The following is a 22501-nucleotide window of genomic DNA, read 5'->3' on the forward strand; positions in this document are numbered from 1 at the left end:
ATGTGCCAATAGTGTCAACTGGCCAACAACCAGTCTCTTTAGAAAAAAAATAAAGTATAAGACTTCTGAGAAGATCAACAACAACAAATTTAAAAAGACCAGCACCTTCTTAAATACCAAATCTCAAAGTAGAAAGCTCTAGCCTGGTTTAAAATCAGTATGGACACCTATTCCTAATCTTATAGATTAATGACCGCTATAAAAATGTACATTAAAACAAGTCAAGATCTGAATATGAATGGGTGCTGCTATGAAGTTGTACTGGACTGAGTGAGTGTGACATCACCCACTGAAAACAGCTTGCTTCATGCTCCAACAAAATTAAGTCAATTTATTGTTTTGTAATATGGACAACGCCATGCTGGAGCCAGAAGCTATCAGTGAGCAGTGATTGGTCCAAGTCAGTTTAAGTCAACGTTTCTATGGCAACCATTCTCGACAATCAAGACTGATCTTGTAGGAGGTCAACACCCCTACCACTTGAAAGTGGGCTTGTTATTGACCTCACAAAATCTGTCACTCAAACGTTTCTAGTGTTGGGAGCCAGCAGGTACCACAGACTTGATTGGACAGTTTTTAGCCTGATTAACTTGCATTACAGAAAATAAATTACAATTAGCAAGGACATATAAATAATGGTAATACAGTTAGAATTGTTATTCTGACAAATAGAATGACTGCGTAATAGCCGTTTATTTCTCCATCGAAGTAGGGCTCCACAACATGACTTGTTGATCACAAGACTTGTGATCTGGGACATTAGTGATCGATAATACGTTGACAATATGACTTGCAATACATGAGCATATAGCGAAACAAAAAAACAACTAATACATAATTTCCATTTCACTTCAACAGTTATCACCAGAGGAGACAGGTAAAAACTTGTTTGTTAGGGAATAACACCCCCCAAAAAACAATTTTCTACCTTTCTGGTAGTACTGGCCAATACTAATCTGGACAACAATGTAGTTTTCATGTGCACTTGGGCTTTTTTAAAAACAGCTCTCTGTCTATGCATGTGTATAGAGTTAAGGTAACTATCGTGTTTTATGCCATCTTTTGGGATACGTGCATTGCACAAGCTGATATTACAACCCTTTTTTTCATGAAATTGTGTTTTTTGGGGATTTTTTTCCTCACTGGGAAGGAGGGTCTAAGGGCAGGGATGACCTGTTTTATTTAGTCTTTTTAGTTTAGCAATTGTTTATGTTTTATAACCGACTTTCTGCTTTTGTACAATTACCACTATGAAGCCCAAAGAGACAATTGTTTGTGATATGGGCTACATAAATAAAATTGCATTGAATTGATACATTTTTGATTAATCGTGCAGGCCTATGAAAGTCTACAGAATATTGGATTTTGGGAATCTGAGTGGGGAGGCGTCCCTCAATCCAGTTTTCTTATACAGTTAAAGGCAGAAATATGCTGGATGATTTTGTTCATCAGTCAGATCCATAATTTATGTGTCCTATACGGCAAACCGGAGCTATCAAAATGGACAGTTATTTTAAATGGTGGTAAAGATTAGGTTGTATTATTTTTAGACCATAAAATGACACCAATGTTGTTCCATTATCCAACCCTTCTACTCCTACAAAATTACAGCACTTTATAAATCATCACTTCAGAGTTTGACTATAAATTAACCATAAACAATCTTTTCCCTTTGGGTTATTTTGTGTTGTTACCAAGACCTGCGTTGCGCTTTGATTGTAACTGTGATTGTATTACAAATCAAGAGAAACCAAATGTTGCAGTTTCACAAAAAAAATAAAAAAAATAGAGGAAAGTGGCAAAATGAAGCTACTTCCCATTTACCACATTGGAATAAAAGTCAGATTTTGATTTATATAAAACAAGAAAAAAAAAACATTTATATGTCTTTGTTGCTACCAAGTTTTTAACACACTTCTTTCCTTTTTCTTCCTAAAAACTGGAAAAACATGAAATACTGCAGCTATTATTTTTGTCATATTTTAAAATATGCATCAAGTGCATTTCAGTGTACAAAAATAAATAACAATGGCTGATTTTATATATATATTATTGAGCCTGTTACTTCTAGTTTGTTGTTTCTGCTTAATCTAATGAACCAGTAACACATGACTGATAATTTACTGCTGCGCATTACATGCAGCAATGTGGTAAGACCCAAAAAAGGGGGGTGGCGGTTATAATGCTTGTCTGTGACTGAGCATAATTACAAAAATCAAATGTACAACACATGTCTCAGACATCCCACCACACTAATGCCTTCCAAAGCCTGTGTTATTATAATGCACAAAACCACAGAAAAGACTGTTTTTGCTTCATCAACTAAACTGAAGGACGTGAAATGATGGATGGAATGACACGGGGGAGTGAGCCTGACAACAGGATCACGTTCCGTCTCTTTCATTGATTTTTAAGAAGCCTGCAACTTAGACCTCATTAACCTTGACCTGGGAGACCAGGGTGTTCTCCGTCTGAGCCTGATTTGAAGCATGTTGGAGGGAAAGCACATTTCTGAACACTTACAGACACTCTTAGAAGGTATTTAAAGTTGTAAAAAAAAAAAAAGTGCCAGAAATAGCTATAAGAATTTATTGAACCCTGCTTCCGTTCTCACCTTCACACGTCTGAGTAACAGCTGAAGAAGGTTGGTTTGACTCTGGTTATTGTCAGTTTTGGAAAATAAAGATGTTTCTGGAACAAATCCTCATGAAGTTGGCTTAAGTGACTTTTATTCATCCAGCAAGCACTTTTCAAGGCTGGCTGATACTTAGTATTAGTGCTGGGTGGATCAATTCAAAATATCGATAGTATCAAGCTCAAGTTGGAATACCGGCCCACAGATATCGATATTTCCACTCTTGTTTGAAACTTTTCTGTAGCTGCATAAAGAACCCAGCTGAATTGTTGCCTCACCACTTTTGTCAGTCCTGTGAAATCTCAGCAGCAGATCTCACAGGCAGCATGCATTTGTTTTACTTTTCAGCAGTTTTTATTGTTCTATTTAAAGGCAAAGAAATTACAAATTATTTATATTTCTACCATTTTTTTTATCCTTAAACACTTGGATTTATCTTTATATCATAGGTGCTTGATTCTTTTGGTTTGTTGAATGTTTTGCATTATTTCTTCACTTCTTATTTAATTTCAAGAAGCTTTTATGTTAATAAACTGTTTTACATAGTTGAAAATTAATTTGTTCTAATTCTGTTTCTTTGTTTGTCAAATAATTAAAAAAAAGGAAACTTACAAAAAAACTATTCCCGTCTATTAAAAACAATTGAGGTTTGAGGTTAATGTCACATCCACCGCATTTACGATATTGTTGATATTGCCGATACTGAATGGTATCAACCCAAATGGTCACTATCTCATCAATCACATCGTGTCCCTACCGAATTGTGTAGTCTAGTTCATACTAAGGTTCATACTAATTCTCAACAAATATCCGAGTAGAGTTGATACTTTTTTAAGTCTGATGACGCAATTGTCTCCATTTCAGTGGTTTGGTAGTTTATTCATAGTAATATATAAGAATCATTGAGACTTTGAGATTTAAGATGCTCATTTCTATATGACTAAGTCTGTGGTTAATTAATGATGCAGAGAAACAAGAGACAAGGTAAGTGGTACATCAGTTTGTTTTTATTTTATTTTAAAAGCCTCAAGATACTAAATAACTGCTTTTTTACTTTCTTACTTTGAAAGGATTTTTCCCGTTCCACATCCTAATTGAACATATATGAACTTGTATTCACATTAGAAAGTAAATATGAAAATAGAATATTGTGTTTTTTTAAACATGAGTCAGAATGAAATAATGTCTAATCATTTTTGTATTTAAAATGTAACAATAGGGGCCTTGTTTGTGAAATCCTGGGACGTGGAACCGGCATTTTTCTGGATTGAGTTAGCTCTGCCATCTTGTATTTTAATCACTTCAGATAAGTTCAGGTTAAATGGCACAGGAAATATGCATGCAATTGTAAATGGTCGTAAAATTCCACTTTGGAATAATGTCATCAGCTTGTGTCACATTTTGCAGCAGTTGGGGTGATTCCCTTAAAATGGCATTGTGATCGACCCGATTCAGTCGATTACAAATCATTATGAAGTATAACCAGTCTAAAATACGATGATGTTATGTTCTCTCTATCATGATTAGAAAGCCATCTACAGACAATCTAATTTACATTTGTTTGCTTGAAATATCCTCCATCATTTTATCCTTTTATGATTGTAGGAAGACACATTTTCTATTTCTAATCTGAAAAAGGCTGACTTTTTTTTTTTGTAACAACCAAATCATAAAGTGGTGATTTTGTGGCATATGAATAAGAGGTGGCGTCATCCTTAAAAATGTTCCCATCAGCATTAGGGCTGTGAATTACTGAGTTCCTCACGATATGATGTGATACGCGATACATGGCTAACAATCAATAATATCCCAATACAGGGAAAATTGGTAAAAATCCTCTCTAATAATATATATATAAAAAAACATACTTTTTAGGAAAATATTTCACCATTTATTTTCTAGCTTGAACACAATCATAATAAACAACTTGTGTTTTTTTGTGCACTAATGTACAACATTGCTGAAATCAGTAATTTTATGTTTTGACAAACATTGACACCAATTACAATTGAATTATCTGTAAAATTCTGTGTTAACAACAGTAAACATGAACAGCAGTGCCACTACTTAGTGCAAAATTGTTGTAAACAACAGAACAAAAATGTAATAATTCAAGGCACATTGGTGCCCACGACAGCCAGCCTTGAAACGTGCGCCCCCTATCTACCTCCAAAGGAATTTCTCACCAAAGGATTATGAATATAACGTTTTACAGCCTTTTCAAATGAAAATAAAAGATCAATACTTGGTGAGAATCCATCGAGAATCAATCGCAGGACTAAATGTCGTGATACATATCGCAATATTGATATTTTGGCATAGTCAACATGGAGATGTTTCATGACAGGAAATAAGTAAGCACTCTGAACAGGTTGGGTTTTATTTGCCGTTTCTTTCTTAAAAGCATCACAAAAACAGCCTTCTAAATTTCCTTACTAAAGGGTTCCTTTTTTTTCTTTCGTGTGTGTTGCACCATCTGTACTTGACATGCATCTCTATGAGAAGTTCTTTTCATTCCAAATTCTATAAATGTGCCAAGCATCATCATTTTTTTTTCAAAAAGCACATAACCTCTAAGCACTGGGCATGAATTAGAGCTGAGTTTACATGAATAAGATCCACATCCACCTATGCCAATGGGAGAATAAATTCTGGTGGAGCTGTAATGAGTGTCTGAACCCCCAGTTGTGAAATGAGCAGCCGCAGACTGCTCTGCAACGGTGGCTAAGAGCAGACAGCTAACAGTACAGGGCGCAGAGCCAGGCCATTGAGCCCCACTGCACCAGCGATAATCTGCCAATAGAACGAACTAATGCAAAGGGAGCTCAATAAAAAATGTTGTGAAGGGAGAAATAGGAGAGAGCGAGCTCCCAAGACCTTTTTTTTCCCTACTCAGCCTGCAAGCCCAGATGTTTATGGTCTGTATAAACTATTGAGGGCCCACGATTGTCCCCCCACTCTGAGGAGAGCAGAAGCCGAGACTTATCACTCTCCCTTTCCCTCTCAGCCTCGTCTCCCGAACTGTAAATCCATCCAGACACACAAGCATTGGCGACAGCTGGGAAACAGAACCATAGCTATTCTCCAATGGCACTCAGTCATAGCTGTCTTAAACCATTTCCATACTCAAAAAATACTTTGGCCCACAACATTTTTTTCGTTAGTCTTTAAGGCTCTTTTTCTTCTTTCAAATAGGGTACAATTCTTGTGCTAAATATGTCTTCCTTCATTCCCCGTCTACCATGTTTCATCGGATCTGCAGCTTTCTCTCACTCTTCCTTTGCATCTATGCTTGTTGGAAGATACTGCACATTTTCTCTAGCCGTCTGAGGTTTGTTGCTCTGCTCCGCTTCCAGCACATGTGGTATCAAACCGACCTACATGGGTGCGATAAAGCAAACAGTCCGTGGTCCCTCCCTGACAGACTAATTTGAACAAATTCTCAAATTGCAACCCAAATTGAAAGCACATTGGGGTGTAGGCGGCCATCACTTATAAAACTTTGGATAAGTGACCAGCAGCGAAGCTAAAATAATGCAACTACCCCTTTTTACTGTAAGCAGCTGGGCAGCAAGACAGATGTTGGGCTTGCACTACAAGTGTGGGTGTCAGAGCAACAGTTGTGCACATGACGTGGCAGGAGTGTTTTGTTATGGTATGGCTGCAGGGCGTGGAAGTGTCCTTGCCCTTTGCCAAGTGTACATACAAGGCTTAATGACACAGAGGAATGTTAATCAGAGCTTCAATAAACAGAACCAAACACACACATAGTGCACGCAGATGTTTGAAGAAAGATGATGATTGGACCATCCATTTCTTGGAGGTACTAGACAACTTAATGTGGCGCTAAGACGACATCACATGACCTATTTTCACTAATGCTTCCTGAGGTTTGGCCTCTTTTTTTCCATTTGTCTGGATTCTGGGGGCTTGTCTGAAAATTAACTAATGACTTTCGTCCTGAGTAGAATGACTTTCTCATTTTGTGTTTGTGCAAACATCTTGATTCTCCAAATCATCAGCATTACCGTATCTTTCCTTTTGTTCTATTCTATTTCTATCAAATTTGTATAAATATATTCAAAACACATAGTAGACGATTAATGTATTTCTAAACAAATGTGTCTAAATTTGTAAACTCAAAATTGAATTGAATTGTATTTAGTGGATCGAAAGAAAAAATTGTGAATTGAATCGAATCAATTTTGGAAATGATTATCTATACCCAGCCCTAGCTAATATAGAGTAGGCCATGGACGGGAGCCTTCATCTTTTTGGCTTTTTGGGAACAAATCCAAAGCAATTTTAAATGGCAAGTGGAGAAGATTCCCAAAACATCTCCTCTGTCTACAAAAGAAGGCAAAGTTGAAATCAAAACAAAGGCTGCCATGGGCAGATCCATAGTGCAGCGAGTCTAAGCCATCTAAGTCCAGCAGCCAGCGGCCATAATGAAAGCTGCACTGCAGAGTGAGCGCAGTGGCGGTCAGACAGATCCACCCGCTGCAGAGCTTCACAATGAAGCCGTTATACTCATGGCAAGCATCTCCCTCAGTCCAGACCTGGTTCATGGAGAAAACTGTTGACTCTAACAAAATCCAGTACCCATTACATCACATCAAGACTCATCGCACTTTTTCAAGAAATGCTCAATTTAGTCAAGCTCAGAGTCACTGCCTCCTAATTAAAAAACATACATCCAGAAAGTTGGACAAACTATCTTCTACATCTGTCAAGATTTCCTCACTTCTCCAGTGGACAGTGGGCCCTTCGTGTCTGAACCAGGCACGGCGCTGTCTTAGAGCTAAAGCCACACCAGATGTTACATCTTATGTCAAAATGTCATTTGCATGCAGTCCCTGCAAACCGCCTTCGATTCCTTCCAAAAATCATATGAAGCGGGATCACTCTGAGGTCTCTTCAAAGGTAAAAGGCTCAAATTTAGCCGCCTCCATTGCAAATTGCAGATCAGCTTTCTCTGCCGTGCAGAACATAGTCCGATTCCTGAGGCAATGCACCTGGGCTTCATCTCTCTCTCCCTGGACCATGTGGAATAATGTACTGCAAAGTGTAGTGGGGGGATGTAGTCGATGGTTATCTCAAGAAGGGAAAGAAGCCCCCTTATTTTCCACATTTCTTTTGTAGCATTATGTGAAAATACCTTCAAGAAAAAAGCCATTGTCTATTGCTAATAAGAATACTGCATGTTTTGTTCTTCTTTTACCGTTTTCGACCGTTCGTCAAATGTATTCCAGGCAGATCAGAAATAATCAATTTCAGTGAATGTACACATAGTTGACTTACTTTCCCTGAGGTAATTGAGATGTGACAGAAGCACTTCTGCGTTGTACATGGTAGTAAGCCGGAGGAAGTCCTCTTTGCTCATCTTGCAGAGCTCTTTGCCGTCGGTGTTCTGAAACATTGCGGTGTCGATCTCTAGCAAGCCATACTCCTTGATAGCCCACTCCAGCCACTGGCGTACATGGTCATGGGACCACAGCGAAGGATCTGGAGAAAGCAGACAGTATGAGTTTTCTGCCAGAACACTAAATGAATTCAATCAGAAATGTTTCATGTCAAAAAGTCAAGTAGAAAGAGTTGAATTAAGTTTTTTTCAGGTACTTTCTCAGCATCATGCTACGGCATTTTTGGACTTTATCCATTGCGCCAATAAAGTCCACTCAAGCGTGTTTGATATACTGCAAAGCAAATTTAGAAAACAACCTTCAAACTCAGTATTGGTCATAAAGTGGCACTGAGCGAAGCTGCTGGAAGTGTATAGACGGGTAACTGTTCACTTTATTCACAAGGAAAACTTTCTGATATTCCCCTTAGCTCTAAATATATCATTTTATGTGCAGGAACCAATTTCACTGAAAAAAAAACTGCATTTCTGCCTAGTGTATTCAGTTTTTAAAAATAGAATAATCAATTTTTTCTGCTAACTGTTACAATAAATGCCAAAAAGATCAAATTTAGTCCAGCAATGAATTCATCAGATTTGGCAGAATAGTCATGACAACACACTACTACTTTAAACGCTTAAAAACCCACTCTGATAGAAATCTTGTTTTAACACATATTCTTGTACATTTTTCTTACCATGGAAGACATATATTGTAGTAGCCATGAATCAAACTACTGTTTATAAATGAAGGTGAACGAATATTATTTTTTGTTCAGTTCATTACTTCATGTTTAGTATTGTTTGCGGTCATGTTGAGCAGGCAATCACCTGGTGGATCACATGTTTGTGGGCGGAGACATTTTGAGTTATTATAACTCACCTGTTGATTTTGCACCTGTAAGTTAGAGGGGAGAGGGTGAGCTGGGTTGCCAAATTTTTTGTTGACCGTTTTAACCCGCTTTAGTTGTCACTTTTTGTTGCCTTTTGACCATCCTTCTTGTTATGTTTTGCTTTTGCTTTCAATAGGCCAGTCATCCTAAGTTATTTCAATTACTTTTTTGGTCATTAATAAAAGGCTCAAAGCACGACCCGATTCAAGTCCATTTGTTTGGCGCGTCATACAATAACCGGACCCAGCTCTCAGCGACTTTGGATTTTTGATGCAGTCGCTACATATATAAAGAAAATTAAGCTTACATTCCCCTTTTTTCTGTTGTAAAATCATTCCCAGTGGTCTTTTGACTATAATTGTGCTGTTTTTAGCTAAATCAAAAAGCCTGTGTCAATTTTTAAGACATTTTCTGCAGAGCAGCAGGAGTTAATTGAAGATTCACTTTGTGGTTGTGATCAGGACTGTTGGTGCAGAAATTCCCCTACATTGATGTCCCAGAATTCCTTTATTTGCACTTTCTCCTGCTAGCTTAAAGCACCTCACATGTCCCGAGCTAGACTTAGCGTAGCAAATAAATTGCAAGCAATATCAGAGTTATCCAGTTGTACAATTTTGATCCAGATTCCAGTTCATAAGGAAAACAAAGATGTGCATGGATCTTTTTGTCTGCTTAGGGAGAATTTAGTAATGGAACAGAGGAGGGAGACTTTAAACCGCCCATGGAAATTTGCTGCATCACAAACCCGAGCTTTTATCTGCTCATGATTCAAAATGATTGGAATAAAGAAATTACAGTTTTAATCTTAAATTATTTCATATATGTCATCAATTACAAGAAAAATTCTACAAGAAAATTGCTTTCATTAACCAGCTCTGATATTGTTTGCCAGTTTTGTTGGACAATTAATGTTAGGTTGGGATTGTGAGGGGCTGTAAGCTAGCAGGGTAGCATGTAAACAGATGGATGATGGCTTCTGCTGCGGCACCAATCCTGTCCACAACTCAAAGGCAAATTCTGATGAACTCCTGCCGCTCTGCAGAAACTATGTCTAAGAACAAACTTTTCTTGAGAGTCACATAAGTTTTTTCTTCGCTGATGTGGAGCCGGGGTCAGTTTGGAGGCTGACAGAAAAATTGTTTTCTGATAGGAGTTCTGTCTGTGACTGATGCTAACAGTCTTTTCTGTTAGCAAAACACGATTTTTCTTGCAGTGTTAGCAAACAATCTCAAAGACAGATTGGGGAAAGAACAAAAAATAAAATAAAATCATGCGTCTCTGATAGCAAAGCCAAGTGGGGCCCAAATGGTTTAATAAAATCATGCGTCTCTGATAGTATTTGGGGGGCCGGGTCAAATGTGGAGGTGGGCCGGATCTGGCCCGTGGGCCGTAGTTTGGGGACCCCAACATTTTTTAGCCAAAATGTTTGGCTAAAAACTGCTTAATCATAATTAAAAGAACACTTGGAACACTATTACAGCAGATCAAAAGATGGTCAGAGTGGAACTTCAACAAATGCATTTAAAAATCAATGATACACCAAAAGAGAAGAAAATAGTTTTTCAGAGTGTAGCAATTTGATTTAGTGATTTATTATTAATACTGTCCATCTTATATGGAATGAGTGGAAACGTGACAGTCAGCTTGGGCAGACGCCCATCCTCACCTGCAGGTACAATGACCCTCCTTTCATTGGTGGTCATGTTGGGAGGAGGAGCGCTCTTCTCATCCATGTAGTTTCCGTAAGTCATCTGAGACGTGTCGTTGCCCCCCACAAGCTTATTGCATTTCCCCACACTGCAGTCCACAGGAGACTCTCTGCTGCACAAACACACACATCCGTAAAAAACATTATCGGCATTATTGCCTTACTACCAGTTCACTTTGGCATGAGATGTGTAATTCGTACACTTGTCTTGCCAAGCAAATCAAATACCAGAAAAGGTTTGAGTTAGTTAGATTTTTGAAAAACAAATAAAAAAAAAATTTAAAAAAAACAGGGATAGCTTTCTGTTGTGCTTGGACCCCAGTTGTCGTACCTGGAGCCGTTCATGTGCTCATACTCTCTCTTGACATTGACCCGCACAGGTTGGTTGATCCACTCCTGCTGTGGGGGTAGCGGGTTTATTTTGTGGGTCTGGCCATAGTCCTGTGTGCCAGATGCAGTCATGTCTGTTTTGGGAAGAGGGGCAGCAGCAGCGTAGGGAGGCTCGAATAAGGACTGGTCTTCACTCACCACTGACAGCGCCTCCTGGGGGTGAAAAATACAAATATTTGGTATGCTTTCTCAACTGTTTTTATAATAACATTTAAAAACATTATGAACAACTAATTCTGAACAGAGATTCTTTTACAAGAAAATAAACATTTGTCACTTTTTGCTAAATTAGAAAAAACTAAAAATCTACAAACATAAAGATTTTCACTTATATTATGGGATAAAATAATGTGTGCTTAAAAAAATATTCATATGATGAAAATGTTGGCAAAAACAGTGAAAGGTCTCTGGCACAATACACCAATGTTGCTTGGTTAAAGTCTAAAAGGAAGTCAGCTGTTCAGATTTGCGACACCACAGCCCCAGTTCAGAATCATATCCATCTCAAGGCTCACATTTATTTTCAGAATTTCATTATAAATCTATTAAATAGCCTTTGTCCCAACCAGCAAAGCCAAGTGGGGCCCAAATGGTTTAAAAGTGGCAGAAAATATGGGTCCCAAATGGGTTTGTCCAAGTTTCCGTGGTGGCCCCACCTGTGTTTCCCCACATTGGCTTAAGTGGACACTCAGTGGGTTAACTCGCTACGCTAACCAGCCGCCTGATGAACAGCGGAGCTTGCTAGCTCGTAATAGCGAAGCTTGCTAGTATGCTACAGAGGAGCACACTAGCTTGCTACAACAGAGCTTGCTAGCTCAATACAGAGGAGCTCGATAGCTCAAAACAACGGAGCTTGCTAGCTAGCTAAAGAGAGGCACGCTAACATGCTACAGCAGAGCTCGCTACCTCAATGCTGAGGAGCTAGCAAACTTGCTGTAGAGGAACATGCAGAGCTCGCTAGCTTGATACAATTGAGCAGGATAGCATTCTACAGTAGAGCTTGCTAGCATGCTACAGTGGAGCTCCGTAGGTCGATACAGAGGAGCTCACTAGCATGCTAAAGCAGAGTTTGCTAACTCAAAACAGATGAGCTCACTAGCTTGCTATAGTAGAGCTTGCCAGGTTGATCCAATGGAGCTTGCTAGCACACGGTAGAAGAGCACGCTAGCATACTACAGTAGAGCTCACTAGCTCAATACAGAGGAGCTCACTAACATGCTACAGAAGAGCTTGCTAGCTTGCTACAGCAGAGCTCAACAGCATGCTACAATGGGGCTTGCTAGCATGGTGCAATGAAGCTCGCTTCAACAGAGCTCGGTAGCATGCTACCGAAGAGATCACCAGCTTGCTACAGCAGAGCTGGGGGCTGGCTAGCATAGCGAGCTAACCCACTGAGTCCTCACTTATGTCAGTGTGGGCAAACACAGGTGGGGCCCACATTTTCTGCCCACTTTTAAATCATACTGGGCCCACTTGGCTTTGCTGGCTGGGTACGAATATAGAAAACCCCCTTCTCTTGTTCCAATAAAATGCAGCTCTATGGTAAAAAATCAAGTTTTTGCATTTTATTAAGTAAAGAAGTTATGTGAAATTTTGAAATTAAAGACGAGACAATCGACGTAACAGCAAAAATCTATTTTATCATCAAACCAGCAAAGAAAAGCACCAGCAATCAAAGTAGTTTTTTTTACGGTCATGCAGAAAATGGTCAAATCCACCTTTTAATCTGGTGTGTTTTGTTGTTTGTGGCAATTATGTGCAGTTATAGGTCATATCACAGTCTGGCATCCTCAGTAGTTTGTGTATACAGCCCATGTAGCAACGATAGCTTCCTGTTGATGTCAAGATGACTACCATCGTGCCACAAGGGTGTATGACAAAGCCCTCAGATAAGATGCTACAGGCCTCCTGGTTTACACATTAACACAGACACTAACCACAAAAATTATATTTACTTTCAATAAACAAAATAAACAACAACAAAATGTTTCCAAAACGATATATCAGATTGGAAATCTAACTTTCCATGATTCTTGAAGTTGAACCATTTCCTTTCATGAATAAACGGGCTATTTTTCATAATTTCAGTGGACTCTGCAATCCCCTTTTGGGCCCTGCAGGGTTCATCTTGTCTGATTGCTGGACTTCCCTCTGCAGCTGAAGACTCAACAGAAGCAGGGGCTCACGCTGACCTCTCTACTTTGGCTCAGCTGGAGCAATGTAAGTTTATTAAAGAAAACAAACTCTGAAACTTGCGGAGCTTGGCCTTGATATTGTGTGGTTTCAACGTTGTGTGTTAGCAGTAGCAAAACATTGATTTCTGAATAAAATTTACCATAGATGTCACTATTGATGATTAAAAAAAGTCAGTCATAATCTTAAACTCAAATTCTAATAAATAATAAGTCCGCACTTGCATTATCTGTCAAATGTAAAACCAAAGTATGAGATGAAGTTGCACCACTGCAGGCCTGAGAGGATTAGAATGGGTTCTGATGTACATCTGGATCTGGTGGGATCTGATGGCACAGCTGAGACCGAGACATGTCTAATCCCAAAGACTGACTTATTTCATTCCAGCATGCCACAGGGCAGCAGCTACTGACTGGATGCATCAATATTTCCAACCTACAGCTGCTCCATTCCCAAAAGAAAAAATGCATTTCTCACAATACTTAGAAAAAAGTCTTTTGGAAGACTCGTCGAGCAATTGAAATGCTTCTAATTAACAAAAAGAGAGTCAGACATCATTTTTTTTAACTTAAATATCATAGCCATCAAAACCATCCCTAATTTTAGTTTATTTGTAATTCCTACAAAAAGGTCAAAACAAATATGTTTGGAAAAACACAAGTTTGCTATTATACATCACTGATGGAATAATATATTACTCAAATTCGGGCAGAACTGAAATTTTGGATGATATATTTTAAGTTTTCTTTTACACCAGCTGTTCCAAGGGATTATGGGACATATAAAAGGAACTGCTTTTGCAAGATCAATTTTAAAAATTAAACCTATTTAGAGAATTTTCACATCTGCCAGAATGTCTTTTTTTATTGATTTCATCCGAGGATCCATCACCGTCTGGCAGCAAAGCACACAATCTTGGCAGAGCACAGCAGCAAGTTTGCTCGTGATAAAGAGTGAACTAGTGGGAGAATGTCTCATTACAGCCCTGATAAGGACTTTCTGAACTATTGAGACAGTTACGAGCTATATTTACTCTGACATATCGGCCTCCGCAATTGGAGCAATGATTGGCAAGAGGCGTGTGCGCATCAAGATTGCAGGGGTTTTAAGCAGAAGCACTTTGCAGGAGATTGGCTGCCAGTTTGCTGTTTTCTCTCCAGTATATATCTTGGGAGAACACATGCACCCCCACAAACGATTATTTTAATAGTCGACTAATCACCGATTATTTTTTCCGAATAGTCGACTAATCGGGTCATGCGTGAAGTGGATGTAAAACACACATCTTAACCATCATTAACTTTAAACTAACTAAAAATAAAGACAGTGGTTATTTTGTTAAACTTTTAATGAATCGTGCAGCTTCTGTCTTTCATTGCTGTTTGGTATTAAATCAAATGAGGTCGGGATCTGAAATGAGGAACTATTTTTCACTAAAGATAAAGTTTTGGTCTCACTGACTCAAATATGAAAAAAAGTGTTTTGGTGCTGAACCTCACAACTTTGTCCAACTTTACTGCACCCTAACTCCATATAATATAAAGTAACGACTAATCGACTATTTAATTACTTGGTTAGTCGACTAATCGTGGCAGCCAGACCACTGAGGGCAACAGTTACATTTCACTACCAAGAGATAAGTTGTTCAATATGGAGCAATGCAACAACTTTGAATGCGAATCAATTCCAGATTTAAACAAATAAAGGTCAAAGGGATTGCGCCATTACGCACCAAAAGTGACAGAAAGACGCATTGTTGCGCATTCAGGTGCTCTCTAAACAATGGAGGACAAAGGCAGCACACAAACCGCGCTCTGGTTTGTGAGTGCCATCGCAGGCTTTGTGTGAGTGTGACACCTGCTGGGAGCCACCATCACCGCGCTGTTTACATCCGCGCAAAGCCAGCGCTCCCTGAAATGCGTCACGACGCGTCTGGCGCAGGACTTTGGGACACATACACGCTCCACATCCCAGACTGCACGTGCATCTGTTTGGCGCTCACACACACACACACAGCAATCCTACAGGAGCCACCCTGGAGAGGGGGGTGGGGGGGCATTCCTGTCTTTTGTTTTAAGGAGAAAGAGGAAACCTGTCAGGAAAAGATAGTGTATAGAGCAGGAAGCTCTCATGGTTAGAGAGTCCTTCCTTTCTTTCAGCGGGCATGAATGCAGCCCCAGCAGCCGTTCATTTACACCGAGGTGCCCCGATTAAGATTGCTCTGACTGTCACGACTGCTCATGCTGTGGAAATAAAAGAAGATGTGGGGAAATGCACATCATCTTGTAGAGTGGCAAAGTCACGAGAAAAATGTGGGAAATGGTTATAAATGCGCAGACAATTTATCCAGTCTGGTGTTTGTTTTTGTTTTTTTTATGTTTTTTACTTCCAAAAATTCATACCACACCCAACTTTTACAAACAAGCTACCTTAAAACTACAAACCCCCCCAAATATGTTTTATTTTTCAAAGCAGAGGTAGTTATCCTAAAGAACTTGCATCTGACTTTTTTTTAAAACCAGAAAAGTCATTGAACGCATCAGCAGGGGCAACTAACTTGCTATTCAACATCTGGAGGCAATGGCCAGAACGCATCTGGATTTAGGGTGTATAGGGAGCAAGTATCCACGGTTAATGTGGACCAGCTCACTGACAGTTTCAAAATAGTTGAGCAACATCACAAGGAGCGCAGCCGAGGTATCATTGTGAAGTTTTGCGGTTCAACGTATTGCAAACTGTGGAGTTGCCAAATGACAGCTTTTCCTTCTGCTGTTCAACACAAACTGCCGGGCAGCGACTGGGTTTCTGAGATCATGAAAGGAAGTAAAAAATGTTTTTTCTTTGTCAGATAACGTAAAAAAAGCCATATTTCTTGACTAAACATCTGTAATGACGCGGGCGATGTGCCACACCGCTGTTGCGCAGCTCCATCGTATCCAGCGGTGCGTCCAGTCTTGGCTGTTCCCCAATTCCCGCTGCCCGCACTCAAACAACTCACACAACATGCGTGATAATTATATTTTTTAGAAAAAAAACTTAATTGAGTTTCGTGTGAACAAATCAATTAATCCTTTGTGCCTTTTCCAGACGCGCGTAACGGCGCGCCTGGACCCGACGTAGCCACCAGTCCCTCCGAGAATCCTCAAACTCGGCGAAAGAAAAACGAAATGTTTACACAGAAGGAAGAAAGGAGAAAAAAGAGTGAGAGTCGGTTACCGCTTTCAGACCGAGGCAAAAAAGCCGCACATCGTCCGCAGACTGGAGGGTCCCGACTCCCAGACCGACCCAGCGCAAGATTTCAACCCATTGCTTCAGAAAAAAAGGAGGCGCAACTCCGAAAAAACGGTCTCCCACAAACTCCTACTCCCCGATCTCCACCCTTACCTTAATAGTTCCGTCCATTTTGCGCAAATTCTCGCGGACCCCGACGATATTCCAAACATGACACGCTCCTGAATTAATTCCAGTGGCCGGTATGTGGCGGAGGGAAAGAGACACTTTTTACCGGATTGGGTTTTTTCTTTCCTCTAAATTTGGGAAGTGAAGTCACCGCTGTTGAGAAGGTTGAGGAGGAAGCTGTGTGTCACCGAAAGCCCTGCCTTCAAAAAAACAGCAGGATACTGTCCCACAGAGATAAGCAGGGAAAACAATTGAGTGTTTCGCTGCGCTCTTATGTTTTTCTGCTCGGAAATATTTACAGGATGGCTGCTCGCGCTGTGCGCGGCCATTGCTGTGTGCGTGGAGTGTGGATTCTTTCACAGCAATGTCGCATGTGGCGTGGAGGGGTTTAACTGTTTGCTTATGAATTGGACTGAGACTTTCAGGACTTTTTACGCGCGCAGCGCTGCGCTCTTGTGCCGTTTCAGCCTTTGGATTGCCTCCATCCCTCTGTAAATCCATTAAGCGCAGCTTCCATCTGCTTTCTACTGAAAGGGGGGACTCAAGCTTGAATGAGGATATGTTTTTCTTTTTTCTTTTTTTCCTCCCCAGACTAACTCAGAAATGCGTAAAATGAAAAATGAAGAAACCAAAGTGGGAAATTTAGTTGTTTTTCCTTCTTTTTTTGGTACTTTTTTATTTAAAATCTGCATCACCAATGAAAAGAGAGGCACCGTCACTCCAGTCTGCTTCATAAATATTAAAGATTCCCCAAAATACACTATTATTATAATTAATTATTATTGTTATTATAATTGAATCAATGCTGAGTTCCTCCACATCCACTTGGATCCCCGAATGATTCCCCTCCTCCCCAAGCCAAGGTTACACCCCCCCCCCCCAGGTCTGCTCTATGAAATTGCCCTCATCAATTAAAGCGCAGTTCCAGCGCAGATGCTGAAGCGGCCAGCCAGCTCTGAACGGGAGCAGATCATCCAAAAAGACAGAGAAAGGGCAAAAGAAAAGAATAATTCGTGATCTTCACACAAATTCCACCTGGTTAGCTTTAGTTGGAAGTGTTTATATGAAGAATAAGCATTTTTAGACGTCATTTTACTTTTGTTTTCAGCATAACAAGAAGTGTGGGTAACTTAAAACCAAGATTGAGGGTCAGTCCACTATATGGAAGCGGTGTGAATAAGTCGGAAGAAATCTCTTTTTGAATCTGCATTTATTATCACTCTTAAATCAGATTTTTTTTCCTTTATTTTATTGTTATGGTTGGGGGGTTCTTGCTCTCTCTGTCACCAAAGCCGCCACTGACAGCAGGACCGGCCTGTCTGTTCTCCACTTGGGGGTCTGGTGGAGCTGTGGGCCCCCACCCTTGGGACCACCACATCTGGATCCTGCTAAGGGTCAAGGCTTCTCCTGCCTGAGGCCATTTCAGACTGGTGTAATTAAGGGAGACACCTTGTTTAACTCTTCAGTGACTGACTTGGTTTCTTTTTGTTTTGTTTTTCTTTGCATTCCAGCGTCCTTCACGTCCTTTTTTGTCGTAATGCCAATAGAGGGAAGAGAGTCTGCAAAAAATCTCTGTTTTCTCCTCAGAAGATGAAAATCACGGAGGAAATAGGATTTTAAGTTTCAAGTTGCTTGCATTACTTTAAAGCAGACATGCTTTTATTGTGTTAGGGTAAGAATTGGGAGAATTTTGAAAAGTTGTACTAATAAAATATTATTTAAAAATGTTTTTAACGATAAAACTTGAGGAATGTGTAAGTTAGTGTGTGGTGAAGCCATCTAGGATAGTTTTTTTTTTCTTTTCTTTTTATGTCATTTAGGGGCCGAGATAAAATATAAAATGTATTCTTCTCACTGCTCTTTTCCTGTCATGAAGATATGCAGACTTATGTTGTGTACTGAATATGTTAATGTGATGTTCTCTTCATGAACAAATCAAATCAAGAGGTAAATTCTGATAGACACACAGATTATAACACATTTATACACTTGCTTGGATTCGTGACATCAGCTTCCATTAATCTTCATAAGCCCACAGAAGCAAATGTTTGCAATTTTCTAAAATGTTTGATATTATTCCACATAATAGATGTTATTGAGCTTATTTTCATTTTAAAAAAGGGTAAATCAGTACAAAATTAAGTCAACTCCCCCTATCTCAGAATACCTGCCATGAAGCTTATCAGGGAGATTGTGTGGGCAGGAAGATCCTCATGAATGCAGCGGTAACAAACATTTTGGAAGATCTATAAACAGATGCAAGCTGGTTTACACAGTGAACCGCAGAACATCTGGCTTGACAGTGGAACTAGACAGCCAGACATTTCTTCTTACACCACCAGCCAGTAGCTCCACTGTCTGCTGTTGTGGCACCGAGCCAGAGGTGGGCGGACACTTTTGGCGAGTTTCTGGGCTGCAGCTTTTCAATTGTTTGTGCCTTTTTTATTTATTTTTTTATCAAGGCTTATATGAAAGTTTGAAGCATGGAGAATCAAACATGAGATGGGTGCAGGGTTTATAAAGCAAACAGGAAAACTTGTTTCTTTCACATTTTTAAAACCTTTTTGTATCAATGAAGATGTCCGTGAAAATAATTTAATTTATTTTTTCTTAAAAAAAAATAAATAAATAAAAAAAGAAAAAGAAGAAGTTTTTTTTATGTGAGTCGCCTGCAAACTTCCCCCCTTTTTATTAAACTGCAGACTTGTATTCAAATCATTCCTCCTCTCAGGCTAAAAAGACAGCCCCAGTCAAAATACTGAGGGCAAAAAGTGGAGTCTGCAGCACATATGAGCACGAACTGTCTGGCCCCTCGCTCCAGGCCATAATTAATTTGAGATTTATTTTTATTGGAGAGTTCCAGTCTCGCCAGGCCTTAACCAAACAAAACCAAATGCTGGGCAGTGCATGCAGCGCTTGAATGAGGAATATTTCTTTTTGAGTTCTGAATTGCCACATGTTGACCAACATCTCAATGGATGTGAGTGAGAGCGGGACAAAGAAAAGACTGAATCCATACAAAGGAGAATAAAGTAATCAAGTCTGCTTTAATCAGAGCAAAGAAAAAAAGTTTCTAAAAAAATATGAGATGGAAGCCCTTAAAGATGGAGATTAAGCTGTAATAGGCAGCAGAAAAAGGTCACTATTTTCTTCTTAAACATTCCCTGCTATTCAACTCTCCCACAACACATCGGGAATTGTTCGGGGCCCTGAAACGCAAAGTCTCTCCGCGGTGGCACAAACGCCGTGGTTGGATGAAAGAGGCTCTTATTCAAAAGGGGGGAATAAGTCTTCAAAACATTAGCAAGTCGCCCTTGGAAAAATACCTTGATTATGAAGATATGACCATAAGCTCGTCTCTGTACAATGACTCATTTTATTGGAGCACAATCCGGGCAGTCAGCTCTCTGCAGGTTATTGTGGTGGCCACACTTTTACGCATTTATTAACGTTGGAGTTGTATAAAAAAATGAAAGAAATAAGTTTGTCATGCGCAGAGCTTTAGCAGGTATCCACGCGACGCGGGTTTTATGTGAAAAGCAGATGTGAGCTGTTCGCGTTATTTACGCGCGGAGCAGGAGCAGAATTCGTGACGTCAGGCACCAAAGTGGCCCATTTTTCCCCCCTCTTCTTGTTTGGTTTATTCTAATTATTGGAGAAATTTAAAGTCGTCAATTGCGTTTTGTCCTGGCATGCATGTGCCAGTATTTGAAAAGTTTATGTTTGAGACGAGGAGGAGGAATAAAATAGAAAAAACAAACAAATATGTGGGAAAGAAGACCTTTAATCTCTCCCTACGAGATTACCTGATCCAAGAGATGGTGCAGTCTTACCTTTACGTAAGACGACGTGTCAGGGACAGTTTGGAACATGTCTTCTGAGAACTGCAAAAAATAAAATAATAATAATCACTAATTATTCTTATGAACATTTTTATTATCTTTTCTATAATTATGCTTTAATAAAATATAACATCATGTCTTGTTTTGGGAACTTTTACGCACGGGTTAGGCACGATTTTACGCACGAGTCCCCACTTCCACCAAAAAAGGGAAAGTTCATTTTTTGATTCCGACACCCCACCCACTGACGCCGTACGTCAAACCGAGCCTCCATTCATTCATTCATTCATTCATGAACCCCTCTGCATTTTTTAACTCTCGTTTTAGGTTTTTAGATACGGATGGGTTTTAATTACCTCTGCCCGCGCATTAACCTGCACCCGAAGGTGGAAATTGCACAACTGACCCACGATGAATTGCTCTGGGTCGCCCAATAGGAGTCGGGCAGCATAAAAAAAAAGAAAAAGAAAAAGAGGGCCCCATCCCATCCCAACCCCCATCGCGTTTTCCCCCTAAAGCTTACCACATATTGAAACACTTTTCGCTTTAATAAGTGCAGCTTACAAAGTCTGGGGTGAAAGGGCACTTGGAGGACGGTGTTTTCAGCCCCCCCTCCCCTCTCCATGCAATCATTAATAGCAAGGGGACATTGCAAGTTGCTCTTAAATATAAAAGCAAATGAGCTTAATGTGCGCACGTCAGGACGTTCAGGACACAGCAGTGCGTCGGCTAGATCCTAACAGCTCCTGTGGGACATCTTTGTCCAGTTCGGTAGCGCGCATGCTCTGACCTGTCAAGATTACAAATATACAATCATGTTCCTCGTTTCCAGCGGTTTTCCCCCTATACAATAATTATACTGCAGAACATAAGTTTGTGTGATCTTAAGCCAACACCTGATGAGAAAACGCAGGTGGAAAAGAAAAACATTGCAAAAAAATTGTTGGTTAAATTGAACATTTTATTAATAACAAATACAGAAGACATTGAAGAAATATAAACAAAAGTACTTTTTTCTAAACATTTTTTAATGTATTTTTATATGTGTTGTTGGGGCAAACGCAAATGCGCGCCACATTAAAAAAAAAGAAGATAGGACTCCGCATCTGTGGACAATTAGGCGGAGGAGGACTGGTGAAAAACGGCGTGAACCTTCCTCTGAGACAGCCCCGTGGGCCAGGACCCCTCTAGTGTTACAATTTAAGCATCTTTCCTTGCTGTTATCCATCATGAAGGAAAGCTGACTGATTTGCAGCTCATGCGCACTCCTTCTTGTGCTCCTCCAAGGCGCAAAACAACCCAAACAATGCGATTTTTCAGCTGCTAACTTTTTCATTCGTTACATTTTTATGTAAAAAGCAAGAAACTGGATTTGAATTATATTTTTGGCCTAATTGAATCAGTTTTGAGCAGATTGAACGTGCAAAGAAGTGTGGAGATGTCATGCCCTCCTGCCTGACCGTGCGCACTTTGTTCTGACTCACCTGTCGTTACGCGCCGATCTACTTTTCGATGTTGGCAGATCACTCCTCCTCCGATTTCAGTTAATTAGTCCCGTCCAGTCAAAGGCGTTTTTTTCCACAATACGGATGACAGCAGTGAGTTATTTTTTGAAAGTGGGGCGAAGGAGCGCAGGGAGTATGAATGGAAATGCTGCAGAGAAGGGAGATCCGCGGCCAATGAGCAGCGAGAGAAAACCTCCCCTTTGCCTGCAGTGTGAGGCCAGTGAGCCATGAAACCAGGGGAGAACAGAGGGAGGGAGAAGGTGGCTTCTGTTTGATTTACTCGATTGTTCCTAAATGTTTTAATCAAAGTGAAACATGTATTTTATTTATTATTTTTATATTGATTTGTAGGACGCGTGGCGCCCAGAAAACAGGGGTCAAACTGTCAAGAAAATTGAATTTTCCCCAATTGAAATCAATAATAATAAAATAAAAAATCCAAACTTGCATTTATTGTCTGGATTCACCAAAAGTGCATTTTTCAACATTTTCTCCACAAAATTAAACAATTTTTTTGTAGTTTAAACACTAAATA

General features: G+C 39.8%; 1 protein-coding gene across 5 annotated transcripts in view; it reads right to left on the minus strand.

Moving 5' to 3' along the window:
- Window positions 1-22254, minus strand: part of fli1 (Fli-1 proto-oncogene, ETS transcription factor) — a 40859-nt gene extending 18605 nt beyond the window's left edge. Inside the window, exons 1-5 of one of the 5 annotated variants that reach the window (XM_024277859.2) lie at window positions 21946-22254; window positions 20453-20503; window positions 10969-11180; window positions 10596-10747; window positions 7937-8140 (exon numbers count right to left, since the gene is read on the minus strand). In XM_024277859.2, coding sequence (XP_024133627.1) covers window positions 7937-8140; window positions 10596-10747; window positions 10969-11180; window positions 20453-20491 — 607 coding nt within the window. In that variant the 5' untranslated portion in view covers window positions 20492-20503; window positions 21946-22254. The other 4 variants (XM_024277858.2, XM_024277862.2, XM_024277861.2 and 1 more) reach the window with 4 other exon arrangements.
- Window positions 22255-22501: the final 247 nt, after the last annotated feature.

This window comes from Oryzias melastigma, linkage group LG13, assembly GCF_002922805.2.
Source record: "Oryzias melastigma strain HK-1 linkage group LG13, ASM292280v2, whole genome shotgun sequence".
Taxonomy (NCBI): Eukaryota; Metazoa; Chordata; class Actinopteri; order Beloniformes; family Adrianichthyidae; genus Oryzias; species Oryzias melastigma.